Here is a 26,216-nt window from a genome sequence, read left to right as displayed (position 1 = left end):
AAGACTATTATAATCAACTGCCTTATAATTCCTATTTTATTCCCTTTTTTTTTTAATACTCCTGCATGTCAATTCATTTCCAAGTCAAAACCACATGGTCACTCTCTCTCTCCAACTAGGGACAGAGATGCCATCTCAGTTATAATCAGCTCTTTCGATGCTATGACCAAATCCAAAACTCTTGAACCTTGTATTCCTTCTACTACATGTTGCCTATGACATTTATCCCTCAAGAATTCTAGAAATTCCATTCCCTTATTACTACATGCAGTTTCTTCTTCCCAATTTATGCTGCTGTAGTTACAATCTCCCATAACCATCATTCTTCTTGCACTTGCTAAGTTCAACTGCCTAAACATCTCCTGCTCCCTGGTTTATAGCAACACCCCACCAAATATCCTGTCTTGACCACCTCTACCTCACACCACATGCTTTCAAAACCATTAGTGTTATTGCCCTCCAGAGCTTCCACTCTAAGAAGACATAAGTCATCACTTATCATAAGCAGTACTCCACCACCGCATTTTCCCTTCCTATCCTGTCGAAAAATGCTGTACCCTGCTTTTTTTTATTCCTGTTAGTATATTATCTTCTGTCAAACACGTTTCAACGATCCCAATAATCTTTGGACTGGCTAATGCTATCAGCACCACCAATTTGTCTCCTTTATTCTGGTTACTCCTGGCATTAGTATAAAGAATAAAAATGTCACTGTTTTTATGCCTATCATTATCCCCTCCATATTTCACTGGATTCAGTCTGACAAGACACCATTCAAATACCATTGCATATCTGATTCACAGAAATAGTGTGTGTCATCTTGTTGATGCTAATTCCTATATTTGCATACTTTGAAATAACCTAAAAATTTCTTAGCTAACATAAAAATCAACTGACAATTTCTTTGTATGTCATTCATTGCACATCATGAAAACAGCATGTCAGCTGGTCTAGATCATGAATGATGAAGCTGGGGAGAAGTAAATAAATCATCTTTATACATATAATCTTGCAATAAGATTGTATGGATACAAAATAATTAGATGGAGTTTAAACAGTTTATTAAAAATATGTATTATATTAAATATAGTTGATAACTTACTGTAGAATAAGTAAAGGCTACAATTTCAGTGTCTCCATTAATTTTGTCCTCCATGTTCTTTATCAGTAAACCAAGTAGAGGCCCTGAAATTTTTTTTTTAATCAGAATCGATAAAATATTATATTAAGATATCTGAGAAATAATCCTAGAGATTTCAGATGAATATTAACAAATTTATTGCTGCAGTTAAAAATACTTTTTTTTTAGTTAAAAAAAATATAAGTTTAAGCTAAAGACCTGTGCAAGAAGGGAGCACTGAGCTCGTTAGAAACAAATGGCACCAAAGTCATACTGATATCTGCATACAGTCATAAGTCATTTTAACAACTTGCCAGTGAAAATGTTAGTATTTTCTCTTCAAATATATATTCCTGGTATCCTCTCATAAGTATCTATCCATTTACTCAATGGACATCAGATGCTGTATATGACATCAGATCCTTTCCTTGGTTATGTTTGACACAGTCCTAGCCAAGTGGTCCTGTCATGTGCTTTTCTAGAGGCTTCAACTCTCTGAAAATCAGTCACTCCAGACACACCATCTTATTGAAAGTCTACCCCCTTTCTCTTTTTCTAGGAACTTGACATTTTATTACTGTTTTGAGAAATCCTCCTTTCATCCTTTCAATGTGCTCAAGGTATTTCAGCTTTCTTCTCTCAATACCTTTAAGAAGCCTTAAAGTTCTGCTTTTCTAGCACCGATCCATCTGATTGCCTTTCAGCATATGATTATATGAACCCAGTTACAGGATCATGTCTCTAGAACAACATGATCCTGTAAATTAAAGATGCCAAGAAATTATATTCTTGGTTTAATCCTTTATCCAAGTGTAAGCGAACAAAGTTTGCACATGAAGTAATTTCATGACTGGGCTACTTGAAGAATATAGAGGCAAATGACTTCACATCACTTGCCTTAGTATCCCAAATCCTTATGGATGTACAATGCAATGCTTAGGGAATAGTGCCCCTTCTGGGTAGTGATACCAAGGTTGAAGTAATGCAAAAGTCATTTATGGGATACTAAGGCAAATGATGTGAGGTCATTAGCCTCTATATACAAGTAGCCCAGTCTTGAAGTTACTTCAAGCACAAACTTAGTTTGCTTACATTTGGATAAAGGATTAAACCAAGAATATAATTTCTTAGCATCTTTAATTTATAGTATAACAAAGTGAAAAGCTTTCAACATCTATATCTAATCCAGATATTTTAGTAATAAGGCATGACACCTTTTGGCTACTTGTATATGAAAATATGACTTCTGTATTACATCAACCTTGGTATAATGCACTACTGACATCCTGGATATAGCTATCCTGTAGGGTATCAAACTTCAATACAGCATTATATCCATGGATGAACTATCATCTGATCACAACCCAATTCTACTACAGCTGGGAAAACAAGAATACCTGTCCCCTCTTTCTCACTCCTACATAACATGGGAAAGACTGTCAACAGCACTGAAGGATTATATTGGACCTGCTCCTCACATACACACAAAAGAAGAAGTAGAAACTGCAGTTAAAAATCTCACACAACAAATTAATTCTGTTATAAAGGTAGCTTCCTCCTACAAATCTGCCTGCAAGCCAGATCGTTTGCCTGATGACATCATGAACTTGATCAGAGACAAAAACAGAGCTAGGAAAAGATTCTGTAACACGTGTGTGCACCACAAGATAAAACAAATCTAAACAGATTACATGGAGCAGTAAGAGATGCACTCAAAGCTCATAGAACCCAAGTATGGGATGAAAAGCTATCCTCCATTTCACCTACTGATCACTCCATCTGGGGACTACTGAATAATATCAAAAACAAAGACAGATCCATTCCCCCAATATTCTCTGACCAGGGCCTTGCTCACACAGATGTAGAGAAATCAGAAGTTATGGCATACAATTTAGAGGAGCAATGCAGGCCTTCGTATGGAAACCTTGACTTTGACCACATGTATAAGATTCACAGCAAGGTCAGACACTCACTCAAACTTCCTATCACCAGCACTGACCATATTGCACCAACATCACCTGCTGAGATATATGACATTATTAAAAAATTAAAGAACAAAAAAACTCCTGGGCCCGATGGCATTACTAATCGGGTGATCAAACTTCTGCCCCGAAAAGCAGTAGTGCACCTGACCAGTATAATAAATGCAATTTTAAGATTTCACTATTTTCCATCCACCTGGAAACTGGCTGATGTAATTCCTATACATAAGCCAGGCAAAGACCCACACCTACTGCAAAATTATCATCCAATCAGGGTAAGGTTGCAAAGAAGGTCATCCTCTCACGACTCCAAACCTCAGTAAATGACCTAAACATCCTCCCTAAAGAACAGTTTGGTTTTAGGCAACACCATAGTACTACCCAGCAAATCCACAGAATTGTCGAATACATCACCACCAGCTACAACTAACGTCAGTGCACAGGAGCTGTTTTCCTAGACTTATCCAAAGCATTTGACAAATCTGGCATTTTGGACTCCTGCACAAACTTATCTCAGCCGGTACCTCACTAAAAATGGTTCATTTAATCCATTCATATCTTCAGAATAGATCAATGCAAGTAAAAATCAATGGTTCTACATCCTCCCAGCACCACATCTTTGCTGGAGTGCCGCCGTGATCTCTACTGGCTCCATTGCTGTTCTATATATATACATGTCAGACATCCCGCACAATCCGATGACTTCCGTTTTGGCCCTGTATGCGGACGATACGGCAATACTAACCAGATCTCTCAGAACCCATTTCATTACCAGAACGCTTCAAGAAAACATTCTAAAGCTGGAGGGTTGGTTCTCCAAGTGGAGAGATTGGAAGTCAACCCCCAGAAAAGCTCAGCCGTTCTTTTCTCAAAAAGGCCAATGTCTCCTGTAGGAGATGTGTTACTATTCAATACTAAAATTCCCTGGCAGACAGAAACAAATTACCTGGGTGTAATTCTCGACAAAAAGTTATCCTTCAATCAGCACAACAAGTCTGTGCGCACAAAGGCATCTAAAGCCATAGCTCAGCTCTATCTGCTAATTAATAGAAATAGCAAGCTCAGCAACAGAATCAAATTGCAACTATACCAGATAACGATTCGTCCTATAATCACCTATGCCTCTCCAGCCTGGAGCCACATCTCTAATACTAACGTTATCTTTGTATCTTGATATGCAGAACAAGTGCTTGAGAATGATTCTGAATACTCCGTGGTATGTTAGTAAAAATCAACTTCATAGAGATGCAAATATTCCCTATATTTTCTCTTTTCTACAATCCTTTAGCTTCCAAGTTTTTCCTAAAGACGTCCACACACCCCAACGATTTGGTTCAGCAAGCTGCAGCATACGAGACAACGGACATATTCAAATATAGAAGACCAAAAGCTATATTAGCATCCCATAGCGATGCATAATCTCCATGCCCATTCAGGGCGAGCAAACTGCTCATAAATTTTACCCTCACTGTAACCACAACAGATAGCAGCAGGGAATATGAAAAGCATCTTGCTTCACCCCTAAAGACATAAATGTCAATTATCAATTGTGTTGGTATAACTTCTAGGTCTGACTCCCAATGTTGTTTTGGCTTTTTGTTGTTTTTGGCCACATCAGCACAAAAGCACCCAAGGATGCTTTTGTGCTGATGTGGTTGCTTTCCCTGAGATATGAGTGGCTCTGCTTAGTGGTGGAGTGAGCCAGCCACTAAGCAAAACCAGCACTGGGGGGGGGGGGGGGGGTTCTTCTCAATGGCAGGGGGAGCCTGTCACTGAGTGGAAGTACTACTGAGTTAAATGATCCTTCGGGTCACTTACTGTTGAGTAAATCTGAGGGATCGCACGAGTTTTTGGAGAGGTATTCCTTTACTTAAACATACCTTAATAAAGGTTGAAAACCAGTCTGGGTAGGAGGGCTCTTTCCAATTTTCCTTATCCTCTTTGCTGTACAGTTCGTCATAATACTCTTTCCATCTGTTTTTACTGCTCCATTCCTTTGATTACATTCAATTTGGGCTTAAACTTGGTAGGTAGCATATTTCATAGTTAACACATCAATAAATAATTCTTTTATATATGCCATCTACATCTTGCCACAAATAGTTATCAGATATATAGGCTCCTGAAAAAAATTTAGTTTACACTTTTAAAAGATAACATATTTACGTTAAACGTTAGTGCCTCTATATAAAAGCAGCCTAGTCATGAAGACACTTCACATGAAAACTTTGTTACGCTTAGATAAAGGAATAAACAGGAATAAAATTTCTTGTCAAGTTTAATTTCATTTTGAATCAAATGGAAAAAACATTACACAACAATCTCTGATCCAGAGTATTTTAATGAGGTGATACACCTATTTATTACTTGTACATGGGAAATATATGATTTCTGCATTACTGCTACCATGGTGTTCTGGGTCTATGACATTTCTGATCTGCTCTATCTCAGGTGACTCATTCAGATAAGGCTTCTCTAGAAGTAAAAGCTAATTATTAGATTTATTCTATTTCTCTTTTCTTATCTCTTCTCTTAAACTTAGAATTTAGGATTACTTTAGATGAGTGATTCCCTCCCCCAATGGGAAAGCCTAGAGATCGAGCAAGCATTTACACAATTCAGAAGTTTTTACAACTTCTTGCAAATGAAATGGTCTGATCAACTCCAGGTTGAGCTTGAGAAGCCAACAGTCACTCCAGTCATCAACAACAGACCAGAGTCACAGACTCTACTCACAATCTGGCTGATTATTTAACCTAGGAAACAGCTGAGGAACAAGATGGGTTCTGCAGTCAGAAGGAAAAAAAAAGGATGCAAGGAAATATCAAAGAAAACTGCATTCCCCATGGAAGCAGAAACAAACTAAACAATTTTAAAATAAATTTTAAATTTATTTTTAATTTTAAAATAAATTAAAAAAAAAAAAGAAGCCAGGAACACAGGTGAGGAGGTCCGAATACAGCCATAAATGGTAGCCGACTACTGTACACTCGCTACACTTTTAGACGATAAAAATGCTAAATACCACATTTGCTTTAAAAAACTTCAAGGTGCTGAGCGGTATTACAGAATCTATCATCACCAAGTCATAAGAGACCTCCAAAATTGCAAACTAAACCCTATTAAAGTTGGGCAGATAAACAGCCAATGCCTCAGCCATTTGTCAAGCTCAATATAGAACACAATGAAATTGTAAATGCTGCCACTACCAACATAAAAAATCACGCCAGTGAAGGTCCAAACTGCAAATGTGAGTCTCTTGAAAATATACTCTGCATATAACTCTCCAAGCAAACAAATGATTAATGGAAGCAGAGTTGACTGAAATTCTGGATACAAACAAAGCAGTGTTAATAGCAGAGTTCTAAACACTAAGAAAACACAGCCTGGAACAGAAGAAACTGCAAATTGAAAGGTAAAATCTCAATGACTGCTGCTGCTAAGAACACAATGACCATAGGACATCGACCCAAAATACTACAATGTTGCAGGACTTCCTGATGTCCTTGGCATAGCTATACTACAAAATATTGTGCATCAATACCAAATCAGAGTAATGGATGACTTCAGCTCTGACCACTCACTTTTATTCCTTGGCCTACAAAATGAAAATATTCCAGATTTAGTCCCAACCTTCAAATTATCAAAACTAATGACCACTTGACACAAATCTATTGGCACAGTTCCAGCCATTGACTCAAAAGAAATAAATCAACAACTTAATATTGAACTTAGAAAACTCCAACTGACCTTCCAAATGAGACTAAATACCTGATCCATGAAAAGAACAGAGCTAGGCAGCAATACTACACAGAACATTGTGCACTAGAACACCAAGAAGAACTCAATAGTGCTACAAAGAAAGTTCAATATGTGCTTAAAAACTATTGAAATCAACAGTGAGAGCAGTTCAGTATAGTCTGAACTATACCCATGTAGATCTAGACTTCATCAGTAAAGTACACATCTGGGTACCACCCTATGCTAAAATGCACAGAGTACATAAACCTCATCCAATGACATCACCTGCTGAGGTATGTGAAATCATCACCAAACCCAGATAGAATTTCTCACAAAATCATCAATGTGCCTGCCACATAAAGCCATAATGCACATTGCTATTATTACAACATTAAGATATTTCAGCTTCCCTGCAGGATGGAAAGTAGTGGATGTAATCTTAGTCCTAAAACCAGGAAAAGCGGCACATTTTCCCAAAATTATTACCCAATCAGCTGCTTTCCTGTCTAGGAAAAACAACTGAATCCTTAGCATTCAACAACATATGGTACAAAGAGCTTATTTTCAAACTCCTACAGGCTAAGGATTACACAATAATATAATTTCTTGGCAAGTTCAGTGTAGTAATATAGACATGCAATCTCTGAAAACATGTTAGTACCACTTTACTGTTGTTTGCTGAAAGTTTTTTCACTTGGTTATACTATAAGTTAAAGATGCCAAGAAATTATATTCCTGGTTTCATCCTTTATCCAAGTGTAAGCAAAGCTTGCGTGTGAAATAATTTAACAAGTAGGCTACTTGTATATGGAGGCTAATGACTTCACATCACTTGCCTTAGTATCCCATAATGCAAAACATATATCCTTCCAGATATGTATAATGCTATGTATTATTAGAAGGATTACTATCTAGACCGGTTTAGACCTTTATTGAGGTCTCATCAGTGGGAGAGTAAGACTCAGAAAAAGATACCAAGGTGGAAGTAATGCAGGAGTCATATTTCCCAAGCCTCTATTTAGCCTTTATATACAAGTAGCTCAGTCGTGAAGTTACTTCACACACAAACTTTGTTTGCTTACATTTGGATAAAGGATAAAACCAAGAATATAATTTCTTGGCATTTTTAACTTCCACTGTTGTTTATAAGTGTGTTGTGTTACTCATCTCATTTATTCTTATCAAAGGTATTTAATTTGTTTTTTCTATTCTTACTGCTTAACTTTTCCCTAATTTCATAATTAGCTTAATTATATCAAATGTGCATGCAGTTCTTATCTTGTTCTAGTTTTATTTAAAGATTTTTTTTTTAAATATTTTATATTTTATTTGTATGTTACTATTTTTAGTTTATGATTTTATCTGTTACTGCTTTTGATGTTAAGCTTTATGTTGAAACTTTTCATAGGATGACTGATTCTATCCATGTTGTATTTTCAAATCCATTTCAGATATCCAATAAGCAAGGTGGCTATCTCAGACTGTCATGAAAATCTAAGGTTATAAAATGAAGTGCCACTAATGATCACTACCACTTACCCAAAATGTTTCTGTAGAATGCTCTCTCCTATCCCTTAACAATTTACAGTCAAATTTTAAAGTTTATCATTTTCAATAAATCTGTACTGCTGAAATAGAGAGAGAGAGAGAGAGAAGAATATGCAATCTTGTATACTGCAACATGTGACAACAGATTGATCCTTTGATTGGTTTCACATTTGACATCGTTAAAACTAGGTGGAAAAATTTGCTGGTCTAAGAACACTGGCTATTCCTTCTGAACCCTGAACATAAAGAATAGTGATTCTAATAATGTCTTCATCTGAATGAGATGAAGACATTTTTGATAAGGTTATTTTTTTTTTGAAAACATCCAGTCCTTACAGGAATGAACACACACACAAAAAAAAGTTCTGTGTAGGCTACTTGTTCTGGAAGATTCCTTATCACCAGTATTAGCAATCCTATTTATGGAAAAATTTGAAAACAATGCTCTAAAGAATTACCATAAAAAACCAAAAATATGGATACGCTACATAGATGATATTTTCATCATATGGAATGGAACAACAGATGAACTTATCAATTTTAAAGATTATCTCAACAATTTGCACAACACCATAAAATTCACTTTAGAACAAGAAGAAAATAGAAAACTTCCTTTTCTAGATATTCTATTAGAAGTTAATGAAGAAAATAAACTCTCCTTCTCAGTATATAGGAAGCCAACCAACACAGGAAGATTTCTAAATGCAGCCTCACACACCATCCTTCACAAAAAATATGCTTAATTAAAATTCTTCAAGACAGAGCATACAATATCTCCAGCACACAAAAAAGATGTAATGAAGAACTAAAATACTTAACACAAATCCTCCAACATAATGGGTATGAAACAAAAACCGTCAAGAGAATCCTTAAAATGCCTCCAACTAACAACACAATAAAACAGGATTACAAAAACGCAATCTTGCTTCCTTATATCAAAAATGTTACAGATAAGCTAGCCAAATTAATGAACAAACACAATGTAAAAGTAACCTTCCTTTCTATGGAAAAAATCTCAAGATTCCTACATCTACCAAAACCATCTCATCATCCTCTTAAAAAACCAGGAGTTACAAAATCCATTGCTCTTGCAGGATTTGCTACGTAGGACAGACAGGAAGATCTGGAGAAATACACATGGCTGAACACCAAAAAGATGTACAACACAAAAGAGAACAAAAAACAGGTCTTGCTTTCCATACCACTTCCACTGGACACGATATACTCTGACAAAAAACGACGATGTCATACCTAGAAAACAACAGTTATATAAGAAAATTTAAAGAAGCTGCTAATATGCTAAAAAACCCAACCCAATGCAATAAAAATCAAGGTTTAATTTTTCTATTAAATCTTGATTTAATAGAAAAGCTCTAATAAATAAGAAAATTTAAAGAAGCTGCTAATATGCTAAAAAACCCAACCCAATGCAATAAAAATCAAGGTTTAATTTTCTATTAAACCTTGATTTAATAGAAAAGCTCTAATAAAAAATCTACCTCAATCTGAGCTCGGACTGTATGAACGAGAACAAGAACACATGACATCATCCAGTATTGTTCAACGTCAATAACGTTTTATATCTGCATTCTGTTATTTGAGTTTATGAATAGCCAGACAGTTATAATTTGTATTTATTAATTTCTCTTGTTTAAACTTTAAGTTATACTATTTACCCCTGAAGATGTAAATCCTACGATTTACGAAACTTGTCGGGAACTATTATTTCAGTATACTGTATAACTGAATAATAAAAAATGTGGTGTAATCACCGAAATATGTCTTTTGAACTAATTAGCCATAGAAGTCTATGCCTCCAAAGTTCTGTGTATTTTAATGGTGCTGATCATTATGGTTTGGATCATTACGTAATGTAAGGGCTAATTGATGTAATGGCCAGAATAGATTTTTATTTTCAGTATACCATGAAATGCAAGCTGCTATCAGGTTGTCTTTTAATAAAATATAAGGAAAAGGCTATAGCACTTTCCATTTCCTACTGGAAATAGATCCAGATTGTAACTGTAGCTTGGAACAACATTAACTGTTAACTAAGCCAAAAGGGCCAAAAAAGAGTATGTTGTTGATGTACCAGTAGCACTAAACTGATAGGCAAGAGAAATCTCATTAATTCTTGAGTGATTGAAATATCTATTAAATTAAAGCATTCACATATATTTATGTAAGGCAGAAAAGAGAGAGAGGCCAACACAAGTCTGCAAAAATAATAAGTAACGAAAATTATGAAAATATTTATCTTTCACACATCATTTTCAACACTGCAGATATAAGTATTTTAGCAGGTAGTTCTGCTAATCATACATCATTTCTCCTTCAAGTACGTAAAAATGCATGAAGTCAATACAATATTTTTGTGCTAAGGACCACTACCATCAACTTTTCAAAGACATACACCATAATCCCTTCTTTCTTCTGAGGTACTTGCCTGCAGGAAATTTATATAATACAGGTTTTGCAACCTCTCTTGTGGAATTAATATAAAACTAAATAAATAAAAATGATATTATTATTTCATTCAACTGACAACATATTTATCATATAGAAACTTATAAGTTTCTATATGATAAATATGCCAAATGATAAACAGCCAAATCCTTAACACTCTTTGCATTAACAACACATTCTGTTAATGTGTTCCGTTCACTGACAATTCTCTGTGTAAAAACTCTATTCCTCACACCCCCTCTTCACCACACTTTTACATAACTTCCAGGGATGACCTCTGGTTCTTCCCCTCTCACCTTCTATGCTTTTTATAATCCCCTCTCCCCTCAGATTAATCTGATAAAATCATTCTCAATGATTTTATCAGATTACCTCTTTTATATCACCTCTTTCATATCATATCACCTCGTTTCCTCCTATCCACCAAACTCTGTAATCCACATCTCTTCACCTCTCTCCATAGCCAGCATTCCAGAGTTGCTTGCCTCTGGACCCTCTCCAATGTCTACACATCACACAGAAAATCAGGTGACCAAATATGAGCACAATAGTCTAAGTGTGATCTGACCAGTGCTTTATACAGTGGCACAACCACTTCCTTATCCTTGTATGTTAGAGTACTTATCAAAACAGCATTATGATGTGCAGCCTTTACAAAACTAGTAACATACCTTCTAAACTTAAGTCTACTGTCAACCATCACTTCTAAATCTCTAATCTCATCCACTTTCTGCTGTACTGCACCATCGATATAACACACAGCTTTATATTTCTGCACTACAAAATGCAACACTTTGCACTTATTGATATTAAAACTACAACCCCCACTCTTTTGTCCAAGTAAAAAGTCTATTCAAATCTTCCTGAAGGGAATTAACATCAACAGCGCTACTTATAATTCTTCCCAACTTTGCATTATTAGCAAACAACTGAAGATTAACAGTCAGTCCACATGATATATATATCATTACAAACAACTTAAACAACAGGGGGCCCAAGAAAACTTGGGGCATGCTACCGGTTACCCTCTTTTTTTTGAGAAACTGCTTCATCATACACAACTTGCTGGTATCGTTCAGAGAGAATCTCTGATCCATCTAACCAATATATCATTCCCATCCTCTGCGGCTTGTACATCATCTTATCATGTGGTAATCTACCAAATACTTTTGCAAAGTCCAAGAATATCACTGTATATAATTTCCCTTATCTAACAAACGTTACTGTATCATAAAATGCAAGTAAATTGCTAAAACAGGATCTACCCTTTACAAATCCATGCTGACCATCATAGAGAATGCAATGTCCATCAACCCGATCTTGTATTCTATTCCTTACCAATCTCTTCTACAAATTATTATAGTTGGAGACCTTTCCTACAACCATGCTTATGGAGTGGTACTGTTTTGCCTTCTTTCCGCTCTTTAGGAATCCTGTCCGCTATAAGACTCATTAAATAACCAGGTCAAAAGCATAGCCAACTATGGTGCACATTCCTTAAGAATAGGTGGTGGTATGTCATCCATTCCCACAACCTTATTAACATCTAACCCAACAAACATCTGATACACCTCTGATTGTTTCACTTCCAATTCTCCTAATACTTCATCATCACGAACCACGGGCTCACTGCCCGTTGATGTCTGATGACTATCTTCTTCCACCTTTCTTTGTCCAGTGCACAGTGTCGCAGTTTTTGTACACCCATTCCACACCAGTCTTTTATTTCTAGTATCCATTCTCTGTATTGTCTACCTCTTCTGTTTAAACCATCCAAAATACCAAACATAAATGTCTTTATCTTCCGGTCCTCACTCATTCTACAGATGTGTCCAAATAATTGCAGCTTCCGTTTTATAATCTTCTGCATTAGATTCTGTTTTGGTTGTATCTTCTGATAGAGCTCTTCATTGGTGATTTTCTGTACCCATCCTATTCTTAGAATCTTCCTGTAACGAGTTCTTTCAAATGCCAAAATTCTTTTTCTTGATTCCTTATTTATTACCCACATTTCAAATCCATACAGAACACCGCTGAAGATGCATGTTTCCAATACTCTTAGTTTTGTTTGCAGACTGATCATTTTACTTGTCCAGATGTTATCCATGGCCTTCAGATTTGTTCTTCCCTTTGAAATCCTGATCTTTAGTTCTTTTTTACAGTCCAAGTCATATGTTTACTTCCCAAATATGTGAATTGTTCTACATTTTCTATATCAGTTCCATCCACTTATATCTTTTGTTTCATGTTCTTCTCACCAAATACCATTGTTTTTGTTTTTTCAAAGTTCATAACAAGTCCAAATCTCTTCCCGTCCTCATTTAACAGTTTCAGTGTTTTTTGTAGTTCTCTTTCGTCTTCTTCAATAATAACAATGTCATCTGCAAATCTCAGATTGGCATCTTCTTTCATTTTATCCATTGCTCTTTCTAAATGTGCGATGAAAATGCTTGGTGATATTGGGTCTCCCTGTCAGTACCTCTGCTTGTTTTAAACCATTTCCCTAAATCATCATTCTAACTGCTGCAACTGCAGTCTGATAAACTTCTTTTAATATAGCTATTAGTTTTTTATCAATTCCATAGGATTCCAGAACTGCTAATGTCACTTTCTGGTCAATACTGTCAAATGCTTTCTGAAAATCAACAAACCAAGTATATATGTTTTTGTTTTTTCTCCTAGTTTTCTCTGCTATTAACCTCATTGTCAAAATCTGTTAAATTGTAGTTCTATCCTTCCTAAATCCTGCTTGCTCGTCTGCAAGGTATGCTTCCAATTGTGTTCTCAATATTTCTGTCAATATGATCATCATCACTTTACCAAGGTGACTTATCAAGGCAATTGTTCTATAATTTTTACATTCTAGCTTATTTCCTTTCTTGTATAATGTTACTAATATTGATTTCACCCACTCCTCTGGCATTTTCCCTTCTTTCCATACTATATTACATAGCTGGTGCATTTCTGTAACCATACTTTCACCACCATATTTAATCATTTCTCCAGTAATGTTATCGTTACCAGGACTCTTGTTGTGTTTTAGCTGTCCTATTGCTTTTTCTACCTCTCCTCTTGAAATGTCCATATCATGCTCATTAACTGGTGGTGATATCTGCTTCAATTCTTCAGTCAGTTTCCCAACGCTATCTGAATCTAGTTTTTCTTCATATAATTCACTACAGTATCTTGTCCACCACTGTATCATTTTTTCTTTATTCATCAATACTTTGCCTTTTTCATCTTTAATTGTGGTCTGTTTTGGTTGCCACTTTCTATTAATGGTTCTGATCATTTTGTATACCTCCCTTGTTTTATGCTCTCCATAGTACTGTATGGCATCCATTCCCACAACCTTATTAACATCTAACCCAACAAACATCTGATACAAACATCTGAATTGGAAGTAAAACTGCTGATTGTTTCACTTCCAATTCTCCTAATACTTCCCTCTCTTTTATAGGCATATATCAGCATATATCATACTTGTGTAAACGATGCATGGCATCATTTACACAAGTATGATATATGCTGATAAAGTGCTCGCTCAATAATTCCACTACATCCTTTGCAGCTGTTATTCTGCTGACCTTGAATATCCATCAGTGTTAACCTGCCATAATTATTCTTTTTCTTGCTTGCCATATAGCTTGAGTTAACCTCAGCTTGACTGGCCAATCTCTTCTCATGCCTTTTTTTCTTTACCATGCATGTCACCTTTCTAGCCTGCACTTTATATTCTTCATGGATTCAATCACCACCAACTGTCCTGCACCTCCTCCATAACAGTTTCTTTTCCAGCACAGCTTGATTGATTTCACTGTTCATCCATTTCACTCCTAGTCTATTTACTCCCTTAATCTTTGGTATGCAGTTATACGTTGCTTTTTTTTCAGATATTATCTTGTGAGTTTCCATGCCTTGTCAGCATCTTTTTCACTCAGCTCATCTACCCATCGTACTGATGCTAACTGACTACAGAGCTTCCTATAATCACCTGCTTCACACTTCCACATATATCCATTTTTGGCAATAATCTTTTCTTATTTCATCACTTCCTAAACAAGAACATCATGATCACGCTCATCAACCAGCAGTTGTGTCAACACCGCATTAACAACTACATCTTGTGAAGTTATCACCAAATCCAAAACATTAAAGCCTCTAATTGCTTCAGTCGCATTGACGTATCTCTCAGAAATGACACAAACTCAGTCTCCATACACTATCTCCTCCTTCCATTCTATATTCCTGTAATTATATACAGGAATATCCTTTTATATATGCCCAATTAATTTGCTTAAACATTTCTCCATTTTCCTGGCTTATAACAGCCTATCAGATATACGAGGGTTATTCAAAAAGTCCATGCAAAAATGAAGAAAACATAATTTTTTTGGAACAACCATTTTTTATTTTTCAACATAGTCTACTTGAGGTCTATACACTTAGTCCAACAATGCTTGAGTTTTTTGATCTTGTCCATATAGTATGATTTGCCCAAGTCTTCAAAATAGTCAGTTGTTTTGGCAATTACATCATCGTTTGATGAAATCTCTTTCCAGCCAGCCATTTTTTCATGTTTGGAAACAGACAGTAGTCCGAGGGAGCCAAATCTATAAAGTGTGTGTATGGGGGGGGGGTGAATTCGTAGCATAAATTGAACAATTTTGCGTTCAGGATTTCAGAAGAGTGAGCGGGTGCATTGTCATGGTGAAAAAGAAGATTTTTTTTCATCAAGTGTGGTTGTTTTTTTTTTCTTTATTTCATTATTTAAGCAATCCAGCAAAGACGCATAATACACTCTGATAATTGTTTTGCCTTTTCCAAGAAGTCTATGAAGATTATGCCACGAGCATCCCAGAAGACAGTGGGCATAAGCTTTCCTGTTGAAGGAATGGTTTTCGCTTTCTTTGGTGCAGATTCCACGTTTGCAGCCCATTATTTTGACTGTTCCTTGGTCTCAGGATGGTAGTGATGAATCCATGTTTTGTCCACTGTTACGAAACAATGCAAAAATTCCTCTGCATTCCATTGAAACAGCTTCAAGCTGTCCTTGCAACAGTTCATAAGTTGACGATTTTTGATCCAGTGTGCGTGGCACCCATCTTGGGGATAGTTTTCTCATATGTAAATTTTCATGTAAAATATTATGTGCACTGTCATTTGAGATGCCCACAGCTTTAGCAATTTCACACACCTTCACTCTTCTATCATCCATCACCATATCATGGATTTTTTCAATAATTTCTGGAGTAGACCTCAACAGAGTGTCCAGAACGTTCAGCATCACTTGTGCTCATATGGCCACTTTAAAAGTTACTAAACTAGTTATAAACCATTCTAATCGAAGGTGCAGACTTGCCATAATGTTTATCAAGCTTAGGTTTGGTTTCCTTGGCAGGCAAAATGACAGCCATTTTGCCTGTCAAAAAGTAATGTTTAATCACTACACAAAATTCTTTCTCATTCATTTTTCACAAATCACGATACTTGATCGACTCAAATGAACACCAAACACAGAGTAATAGACGTAACTGACTGAAATTTAGTGTGTGATCCTCCAACAGTTGCCAGCAACTAAAAATAACCTCGATATGTACTGGTGGTGCCATCTCTTAGACTTTGCATGGGCTTATCAAACAACCCTCGTACTAACCTGTTTATTTCAACTTCACACCACACAGATTCAAAATCTGTGCATGCACTATCAACTTCTACACTTTGCAGACACAATTCCTTTGCAATCATTAACAGCAATCCTCCTCCTCTTTTCACATTTCTATCCTTCTGGAAAATTATATATATATATCCTTCCATTTCTATTCTTGACATCACATCCTCCTCAGACAACCAAGTTTCACTTATTCCAATTATCTTTGAGTAGTGACTCAATGAATGCAGCAAACTCAGCTCTCTTGTTTCAAATATCCTTACATTTGTGTACAAACAACAACCCTTGTGTGTTTGAGGCCATTCTACCAGCACCAACATTCCCTCTTCTGGATACTATCCCACACCTTTCTCTTCGGTCTGACCACTCGTGTTTCCCTGATCGTGACTGATTTCCATTCCTACCTGTCTCATCTTCACCTTTATGCATTTCATCATTTGTGCTGCTGCAACCACATCTTCAACCTCATATCCATCTTTCCACAATCTGTTTAGTTGTGCTATCTTGCTTCATAAGTAGACTGATCATTTACTACATTAACTTTTTGACTCTGCACCTTCTCAGAAAACAATAGCCTTTCTAAATGCCCAATGCCATATCCATTCAAATGTAATCCATCTGCTTTAAACCATTTCAACTTCTCTTTGATTTCACTCCACAGATTTACAAATTGAATTCCCCTTGCCTCACACAACTCAGCCAATCTTACTATTCATTATCTCTACTTTCCCTTTCAATTCACTGTTGTCATATCTGGGAGGAATGCCTACGACTTTCCGAACAACACTATTCTTCTTTACCTGCTGCAATAGCTTTCATGCCTCTATCAACAATTTTTTTCTCCCCAACCACTAATTTTGACACCCGGTTTTTGCTTTTCTGCAACATAGCAGTTATTTGCTTCATTGTTCCACCAGGAAAGCCTATTTTGCACAATTTATTAGTCATCATACCTCTAATGATCAAGTTCCCATAGAATGATACATGACTATCCTTTGACTTTTTCTCCATAATACTAACTTCCTCCTTCTCATTATCATTAGCCAATCTCTACTTTAGATGTTTAATATCCTCTTCCAGATGTTTCAGTTTGCTTTTCATTTTCACTAACTCCTGCCTAAGCTCTTCTACTACAGTCCTGATGCTTGCTTCCATGTCTAATTGCTCTAATCTATTGCACAGTAAATAGTTGTTAACTATGAATAGTATTTATGATTTCTTATATATTTTATTCATTAAAAAGTTCATCAGTGATCAGATTAAATCTATTTATTTATTTGGAATTGTTTTCTTGATTTTTATTTTTTTTTAACTGAATTCTTCAAAGAATATAAATCTAAAGGACCCGTAAGATATCCATGCTATATTTGATGACCTACCACTAAAGTACATGGTAGACTGCTAATGATTGGTTTTTGATTTCTTCAGAATCCATAGTAAGGGTATCCCAAAATTGCTTTTCATGTTGTTTGCACTCCAAGTTGAAATATTCCAACTTTATGATCCATAAGGAAACATGATACAATTATTCAAATTAAGTGGATATTGAATCCAACATTATTTCAAAGCCAAATAGAGAAACTCCAAGAGTTTAGTTTCAGAGAAATAATGTTGGATTCAATATCCACTTAATTTGAATAATTTTGCAGGTGCCGAAGTGAAACCTTTTGGCTCTCTTTTTCAGTAATTCTTGGTACCGTTTATTCATCTATGATCTGTGATGTGATACCTTTTTTAGCAACTCGTATGATAAAGTATAAGTTCTGCATCACTTCAACCTGGGTATTCTTGGTCTGGCTCTCACTGATGAGACCTCAAAAAAGGTCGAAACCGGTCTGAGTAGTGACCTCCCCCCATAATATATAACATCATACATGTCCACTAGGAGATGTGTTTTACATTATGGGAAAATACTAAGGATAGTGATCGGATCTTACTCCACCTTTACTACGAGTTGCCCCTGTCATGAAAGGTTTGCTTACACTTATATCCGCCGAAACTTTTATAGTCTCCATATTCGGTATGAAACTCTTGTAGTTTCTCTATTCGGCTTTGAAATAACGTTGGATTCAATATCCACTTAATTCGAATAATTTTGCATTGCCGAAGTGAAGCCTTTTGGCTCTCTTTTTCAGCATGATACAATTTAAGGGATAAGCTGAGGGATTCTGTTTTCCACATAAAAAAACCTTTCCAAGAGGTTATATTTTGTGTATGTGTGTGTGTTCTTTATTGAATATTCATAATGAAAGAACTTAGGAATCCATTTTAAGAGATTCTAATTGATCACTATCATTAGCAAAATCAATTTTTAGAGGACCAAAATTGCATTGCAAGTTGAAATATTCCAACTTGAGGACCCATAAGGAAACACCATACAATTCATGGAATAAGCTGAGGGATTCTGTCCTCTATATAAAAAAAAATGTCAAGAGCACTTCTAAGATCAAAAATTTAAATTCATGCTCCCAGCAGTGTAATTTTGTTGACAAGTGCCTTCCTACAGAATGCATATATATAGGCTTAGGCCTTAGTGTTATTCATAATAGTGATTCATAGTATAAACAATACCAGAAGAATAAATTAAAGAAATTAAATTTAAAAAAGGCTAAGAAATTATATTCTTGGTTTCAACCAAGAATATAATTTTTCTTTCTTTCTCTAATCCAGAGTATACCTTTTGACTACTTGTATATGGAAATATGATTTTTGCATTACTCAACCTTGGTATCACTTCTAGGCCTGGGTAGTGGCCCTTCCTATAATGCATTGCATTATATTTGTCTGTAAGGATATATGCTTTGCATTATGGAGTACTAAGACAATTGATGTGAAATCATTAAGTAGTTCAGTTATAAAGTTACTTCACATGCAAACTTTGTTTGCTTACACTTGGATAAGAGATGAAACCAATAATATAATTTCTTGGCATCTTTAATTTATAGCATAATCAAGTGAAAAAATCTTTCAACACCAAAAGAAAATAAATAACTTACTGAGCTAATATTTCACTAGATTTCTAACCAGCATCTTCAAAGCACAAATTACAATTATGGTAAAACACACAGCACTCAATCAGGTTGTAGAAACACTGAAAGGAACCATGTTCTATCATGGGGTCATAAAACATAATCAGCTATGTTTTTATCACAAATAAAAACATAGCTGATTATGTTTCATAACTGATGGTAATTCCAAAAATAGTCTCTCAGACATATAGCAATGTCTACCAGTCCCAACTTGCTATACAGATGATCACAAATGTAGCTTCATTACTCAAGGTGGATGGTAACAGACCAGACCATCCAAAGTAGGCCAAGCTGCAAGCACAAGCTTACAGCTTAGCACAACAAAGAACAGTAATGTTTTTGTTGCTTTAATCAATAGAAATGTATTTTGTATTCTAAATGAACTTTAACTGGCTAACCAAGTAGCAGGATCCACTTTTGATGACAAATTAGTTTATCTGGATTAAAATGAACAATGACTTACTAATTTTTTGATTGAAGGTATCAAGATTCCTATGCACGATTCAATTTAATAACATGGCTATCAAAATCGGCTTCACACATGCAATGCAAATTTCTAGATTAATTCACTTACCAGCTCGCAGCTTTTGAATCAAGGATGACTTGAAGTTCATATAGAAAGCATAATTAGATAATTCTTGTAATTCATTCCAAATAGCATTTGTCCATCCAGGTACTAATAAAGCTTTACTTCTCTGTAAAAGATAAAATGTAAACTCTTATTTAATCACAGAATTCTCAAATAACCATATCAATCTATATTAAACAACCATTATTTCAAATTATCTTCTCCATACATTTACTGTTTTACATACAGTAGTGAATGCAGTTATTAGCAGTATTTATGCTGGTTTTTCTTATTATGGCTGTCTCTGAGCTGTTTTGAGAAAAATTAATATCTCTATCATAAAATATTTTCTGTATCCTTCAGAATGTTAATAATAAAAATAAAGAAAAAAAGATACAGAATAAGAAACAAACTTAATGCATTCAACATAGCAGAGAAACTCGAAATGATACTGAACTAGAAAAACATAGTTGGGAAAAATTGATAAACTAGAAGCCTGTAAGTGAGAAAATAATAATGGGTTGCCTTTATTCTTTGATTACTTACTTACTTTGCAGGTAGCAAGTCATTTATAATGGCTTCCACCTAAGACGAGCAATTCCAATCACACACTGCTATGAAAGAAAAATGTGGTGGTCAACTTCGTCAAGAGAGGGCACATTGTGTGTTGTGTTGTTATTACCAGTGCTGAAAGGTGTCATGTTTTAGTTAATAATATTAGATTAATTCATTGCAGTTTTTGTTTCATATAGGAGTGACCAAGTTATTTAGTTTGTAAGTAAACATATTTGGTTGTTGGTTAAGTACGATATTGTCAGTATGGCACCAATGTGTGGTAGAACAATGGCAGCAAAGATGTCACCTTGGGTGACTTGAATTTCTGTGATTTTGTGCAGTGTGTGTGAGATGTATTCATCGTGGAATTTAAAAGATTTATGGAAGGAGTGTGGAAAAAAAAAAAGTGAACAAGTGTGTATTAAGTGTTTCACCTAGCAAGTGCCAGTTAGGTGGCAAGAATGAAGTGAATGTTAGTAGATATATAGTTTCAATGGTAAAATGGAAAATGTTATGTTGGAATTGATACTGAATGTGTGGTGGTTGAAATACAGGAGAATGAAATAGACCTAAATAAGGAAATAACATGCTTGCATGTTATCCTTCACAGGACAAAGTGCAAAATCAAAAACTTGCAGAAATGGCAAGAGATAGCAGAGCTAAGAAGAGAAATAAGCAGGTGGTCTGAGGTAAAAATCAAGATAAACTCAATAAATGAGAAAAACAAGGAGAAAATTATGTACAAAGAATCTATGGTCAAAGGAGTACTTAAAGTATGACAAAATCATGTTTCCCTGGTGCAAAAATTAATCGTATTAATCATGCCAGATGGCAAAAAGAAGAGCAAAAAAGATGAAGATTGTAAGCTCCTGTGAAGCTAATGGTGTACTATTACTATTATTATTATGTGACACCTTCAAGAAGTCCAAAGACTCATCAAGGGAGGGTACTCTACAACTCTGTCTTCACCATTTAATCCACCAAATACAGCAAACCCTCTACCATCATCTACATCAATGCCATCTACTGTCCACCACCACCACCAGTATTTTTTTTTTGTCTGTAAATTGCGTGTTCTCAAGGCCGATTTGTACGTATGCAAGATGAAAATCCCAAGTTCCCGGGAGAAAAACCCTGCGGCTTCTTTTATGAGATCGGCTAACTCACCTTCAATGAAAAAAACCATATAAGGATTCCTCTTGTCATGATGAGAATTGAACTTAAGCCCTCTCCAATCGAAGGGCGCAATGTACCATCGTTCTTCCAACTGCGCTAAGTAGGTGCTAAGATAAAGGTGAATTGAGGGGGGGGGGGAACGTTGATAGCAAACAATCAGTATGCAGGTTGTGCAGAAGGAATGATGCAGAGTTTGTGAACTTATGGCATGAGTTTGACGGAAAGAAGGCTTTTTATATAATGCTGGCAAACTGCATCTAAATGGTTTTGGTGTTAGGTTTCTAGAGAGAGAAAGCTTTGTCACCAAGCATGCTGAAACACAAATTCAGGAAAACTTTAGCAATTAAGGTGGGGGTGCAGGTGAAGGTGCCCATTAGGTGAGTATGAGAATCACAAACAAGTGCAGAATTTCAATCAAAATTATGGAATAGGTTAGTGAATTCAGGAAATAAAGGTAGTTGGGGATGGGCCTAAAGGGATGCTATAGTTTCTATATACTAATGTCAGAAGAATCAGAAACAAGAGGGAGGAGTTTTTGGCATTGGTTAGTGCAACCTTGCCAAAAGTTGGCAAGGTATCACCAAAAGGCATTAGTGAGACTTGGCTAACTGAAGATGATGTAGTTACAGGAATAGAATGCGAAGGGTTTAGTATTATTATTTTCCTAAGACTCATCTAGTAGATCCCTTTGTCATAAACACAGCTCATCATACCTTGTCTCAAACATATTCCAATTCTTGCAGACTTTACACACTCAGGCTCGATCATATCTCTCAAAGAGAGATGATATGATTGAGACTTTTAAACTGTTAAGAGGAAGTTACAGGATGGGGAGTTTTTTTTTTGTTTGCTAGAGAAGGGGAGAAAGAACAAGGACAATGTTATGTCCAAGGGGATCATCCCTAGAAGTGACAAAAAGAAGTTGTGAACAAGTGGGGTAAGAAGTGGTTTCTTTACATGGATCAATCATGGTTGAACCATGAAATGCATTGCCTGATAGTACTGGGAGCATGAACGATCAATGGGTTAAAGAAATGGTATGATAGACTGTGTTTTGTGACTACATGGAGGCCTGAATAATAATAATAATAATAATAATATAGATTCTTCATTGAGAATGCAGGTGAAGCTTTCTACGTTCCTGCCTGTTTCATAGTTATTGTCTTTTTATCACTGATTTTCATGCCAAATTGGTTACAACTGTTATACAATTTAGTTAGAGAACCCTGAAGACTTGCACTGGATATGTTTACATCCTAGCTTTGTGTAAGTGAGGAGTTTTTGAATACCATAGAATACCATACTATAATAAATTTAGTTTAATCCTTTATCCAAGTGTAAGCAAACAAAGTCTGCACCAGACGTATCATCAGGACTGAGGCAAGTCGTGGTAAAGGTGGACCAAGCTCTCATCACTCCTTGTCTTAGTATCTCCCATAATGCAAAGTACATCTCCTTGCGGACATGTATAAGGTTATGCATTAAGGGAAGAGCCACTACCCAGATTAGTTTCAACCTTTATTGAGGTCTCGTCAGTGGGAGCCAGACCTAGAGGGTAGTGATACCAAGATGGAAATAATGGAGATGTCTTCTTTACCTCACGAGTTGCCAAAAGGTGTCTCTCCTTATTATTAAATTACTCTGGATTTAGAGAAAGATGTTGGAAGTTTTGAAGACATTGGGGATGAAAACTTAACACCAATAGCATTCAAGAATGTGTGAGCAGGGTAAGGGTCACGGGTGGGAAAAGATTACCAAAACAGGTTTGGTGCAAGATGGTAGGGAAAAAACCCAAGATAAAGGTGGACTGATTCTGCCAGAAGTTCCTTAGAAGCATGAAATGCTAGAGATGCTATAGCCAAGTGGGGGGGGGGGACTTCCAACATCTTTTTTCTCTAAATAAATTTAGTTTAATCCTTTATCCAAGTGTAAGCAAACAAAGTTTGCCCCTGAAGTATCTTCAGGACTGAGGCAACTCATAAAAGTGGACCAAGCTCTCATCACTCCTGTCTCAGTATCTCCCATAATGCAAAACACATCTCCTTGCAGATATGTATAATGCTATGCATTAAGGGAAGGGCCACTACCCAGACTAGTTTGACCTTTATTGAGGTCTTGTCAGTGGGAGCTATGCCCAGAAGTGGTGATACTAAGGCAGAAGCAATGGAGAGGTCATTTTTACCTATATGAGTGCCAAAAGATGTACCACCTTATTATTAAATTACTCTGGATTCAGAGAAAGATGGTGAAAGTTTATTTTTCACTTGGTTAGACTATAATAAATTGAGTTGCCTCAGTCCTGAAGACACTTTAGGGACAAACTTTGTTTGCTTACACTTAGATAAAGGATTAAATTAAATTTATTATAGTCTAACCAAGTGAAAAATAAACTTTCACCATCTTTCTCTGAATCCAGAGTAATTCAATAATAAGGTGGTACACCTTTTGGCAACTCATATAGGTAAAAATGACCTCTCCATTGCTTCTGCCTTAGTATCACTACTTCTGGGCCTGGCTCCCACTGACGAGACCTCAATAAAGGTTGAAACTAATCTGGGTAGTGGCTCTTCCCTTAATGCATAACCTTATACATGTCCGCAAGGAGATGTACTTTGCATTATGGGAGATACTAAGACAAGGAGTGATGAGAGCTTGGTCCACCTTTACCACGACTTGCCTCAGTCCTGATGATACTTCTGGTGCAGACTTTGTTTGCTTACACTTGGATAAAGGATTAAACTAAATTTATTATAGTCTAACCAAGTGGAAAAAAAACTTCTGACATCTTTCTCTAAATCCAGAGTAATTTAATAACGTGAGACACCTTTTGGCAACTCGTATAGGTAAATATGACTTCTCCATTGCTTCCACCTTAGTATCACCACTTCTGGGTCTGGCTCCCACTGACAAGACCTCGATAAAGGTCGAAACCAGTCTGGGTAGTGGCCCTTCCCTTAATGCATAGCATTATACATGTCTGCAAGGAGATGTGCTTTGCATGATGGAAGATACTAAGACAAGGAGTGATGAGAGCTTGGTCCACCTTTGCTATGAGTTGCCTCAGTCCTGAAGATACTTTAGGCGCAGACTTCATTTGCTTACACTTGGATAAAGGATTAAAATAATTTATTATAGTCAGTCTAACCAAGTGAAAAAAAAAAACTTCCAAAAATACCATACTGTTGTCCTGGATACTGATGTAATTGTTTATATAGATATTTTCCTGTTTCGTTGAATTTCTATAAATGGAAAAAGATGAACTATCTGAAAGCCAGGTGATAGATTCTATTTCTACTGTGAAGTGAATTTTGGGATATTGGCTGTTTAGGTAGGCAACAGAAGAATTCAAAGTATATTTGTCCATGGGGGACTAAATGGCAAATATGTCACTACAAAGATAATCACATTAAGCGCTTGTATTTAGCTGTGGTAAGTATTTTATAAGCGTTTCATGTAAAAGTTAGGTAAAGTGGGGGTGGGTAAGGGGATTGCATTGTGGTACTATTAGTCTTTTTGTAGATTTTTCCTTGCCATGTAAAGTAACCTTACATGCATATTAAATTTGAATAATTTGAAGATATCAGGTGGAAATTAGACTTTATTAATCAAGAGTGTCTATTAGGGGTACAATAGTAAATAAAGATGCAACATCGAAACCAACCATTATGTCTGTAGTTTTAAGAATGTAATTTTTAACTAGTGATTTGAAATGGACAAAATTTTTTAAAGAAGTAGAGGAGTTGCCATTAAGCTAACTGTTGAGCAAGTTTATAAGTAGGATTGTGTAATTTAGGTACCCGATAATTAACTTGGTCCACTATGAACAGACAGGAAGATCTGTTAACATCTGCCTAGAACAAAGTAAAACTACATTTGCTATCAATTATTATAGCCAGTCTAGACTGGCAGATCATGCTTTGGACACTCCTTCACAGGATTAGATGGAAATAAACTCAGTGTGCTTTACAGAAGTCATTACAGGTCAGACATATTATTTTTAGAGTCAGCCATGCTATGAAGCATTCTGCTAACCTGAACAAGTATGGTTGCATTAATTTGCCAAAAACCTGGGAGACTGTTATCTTAAGATCAATTTCTACATAGCTATAATACTTTCTTTTTGAAACATTAGAGGGTGCCAAATTAGGACTTTAAATTTTTGTCCATTACAATTTGAATTGTTTCACTTACTTGTCACATGTTAAATGAGATAATATTGTAATGTGCTCTGAAGATGCTGGTTTGAAATCCAGTGAAATATAAGCCAGTTAATAAACATCTTTTTATAATTTAGTTGGTTTTGTATTGTAATACCATTAAAATAAATTATGAGCATCTTCATGTGCACTGCCTCCAATTC

The 26,216-nt window shown here is 35.9% G+C and overlaps 1 protein-coding gene across 2 annotated transcripts in view; it reads right to left on the bottom strand.

Annotated features, from left to right (window-relative positions):
• The window catches only part of LOC150105499 (prostatic acid phosphatase-like), a 381,909-nt gene that overhangs the window by 196,993 nt on the left and 158,700 nt on the right, over positions 1 to 26,216 (bottom strand). For both annotated transcript variants that reach the window (XM_090394218.1, XM_090394219.1), the window contains exons 7-8: positions 20,132 to 20,252; positions 1,103 to 1,185 (exon numbers count right to left, since the gene is read on the bottom strand). In XM_090394218.1, the coding sequence (XP_090250344.1) occupies positions 1,103 to 1,185; positions 20,132 to 20,252 (204 nt within the window). The remainder of the gene's footprint in view (positions 1 to 1,102; positions 1,186 to 20,131; positions 20,253 to 26,216) is intronic.

This window comes from Typopeltis vanoorti, chromosome 6 (genome assembly GCF_054136105.1).
Source record: "Typopeltis vanoorti isolate ZY-2024b chromosome 6, IOZ_Tvanoo_1.0, whole genome shotgun sequence".
Lineage (NCBI taxonomy): Eukaryota > Metazoa > Arthropoda > Arachnida > Uropygi > Thelyphonidae > Typopeltis > Typopeltis vanoorti.
The sequence above is the reverse complement of the archived record's forward strand: the minus strand, read 5'-3'. Positions and strand labels throughout refer to the sequence as shown.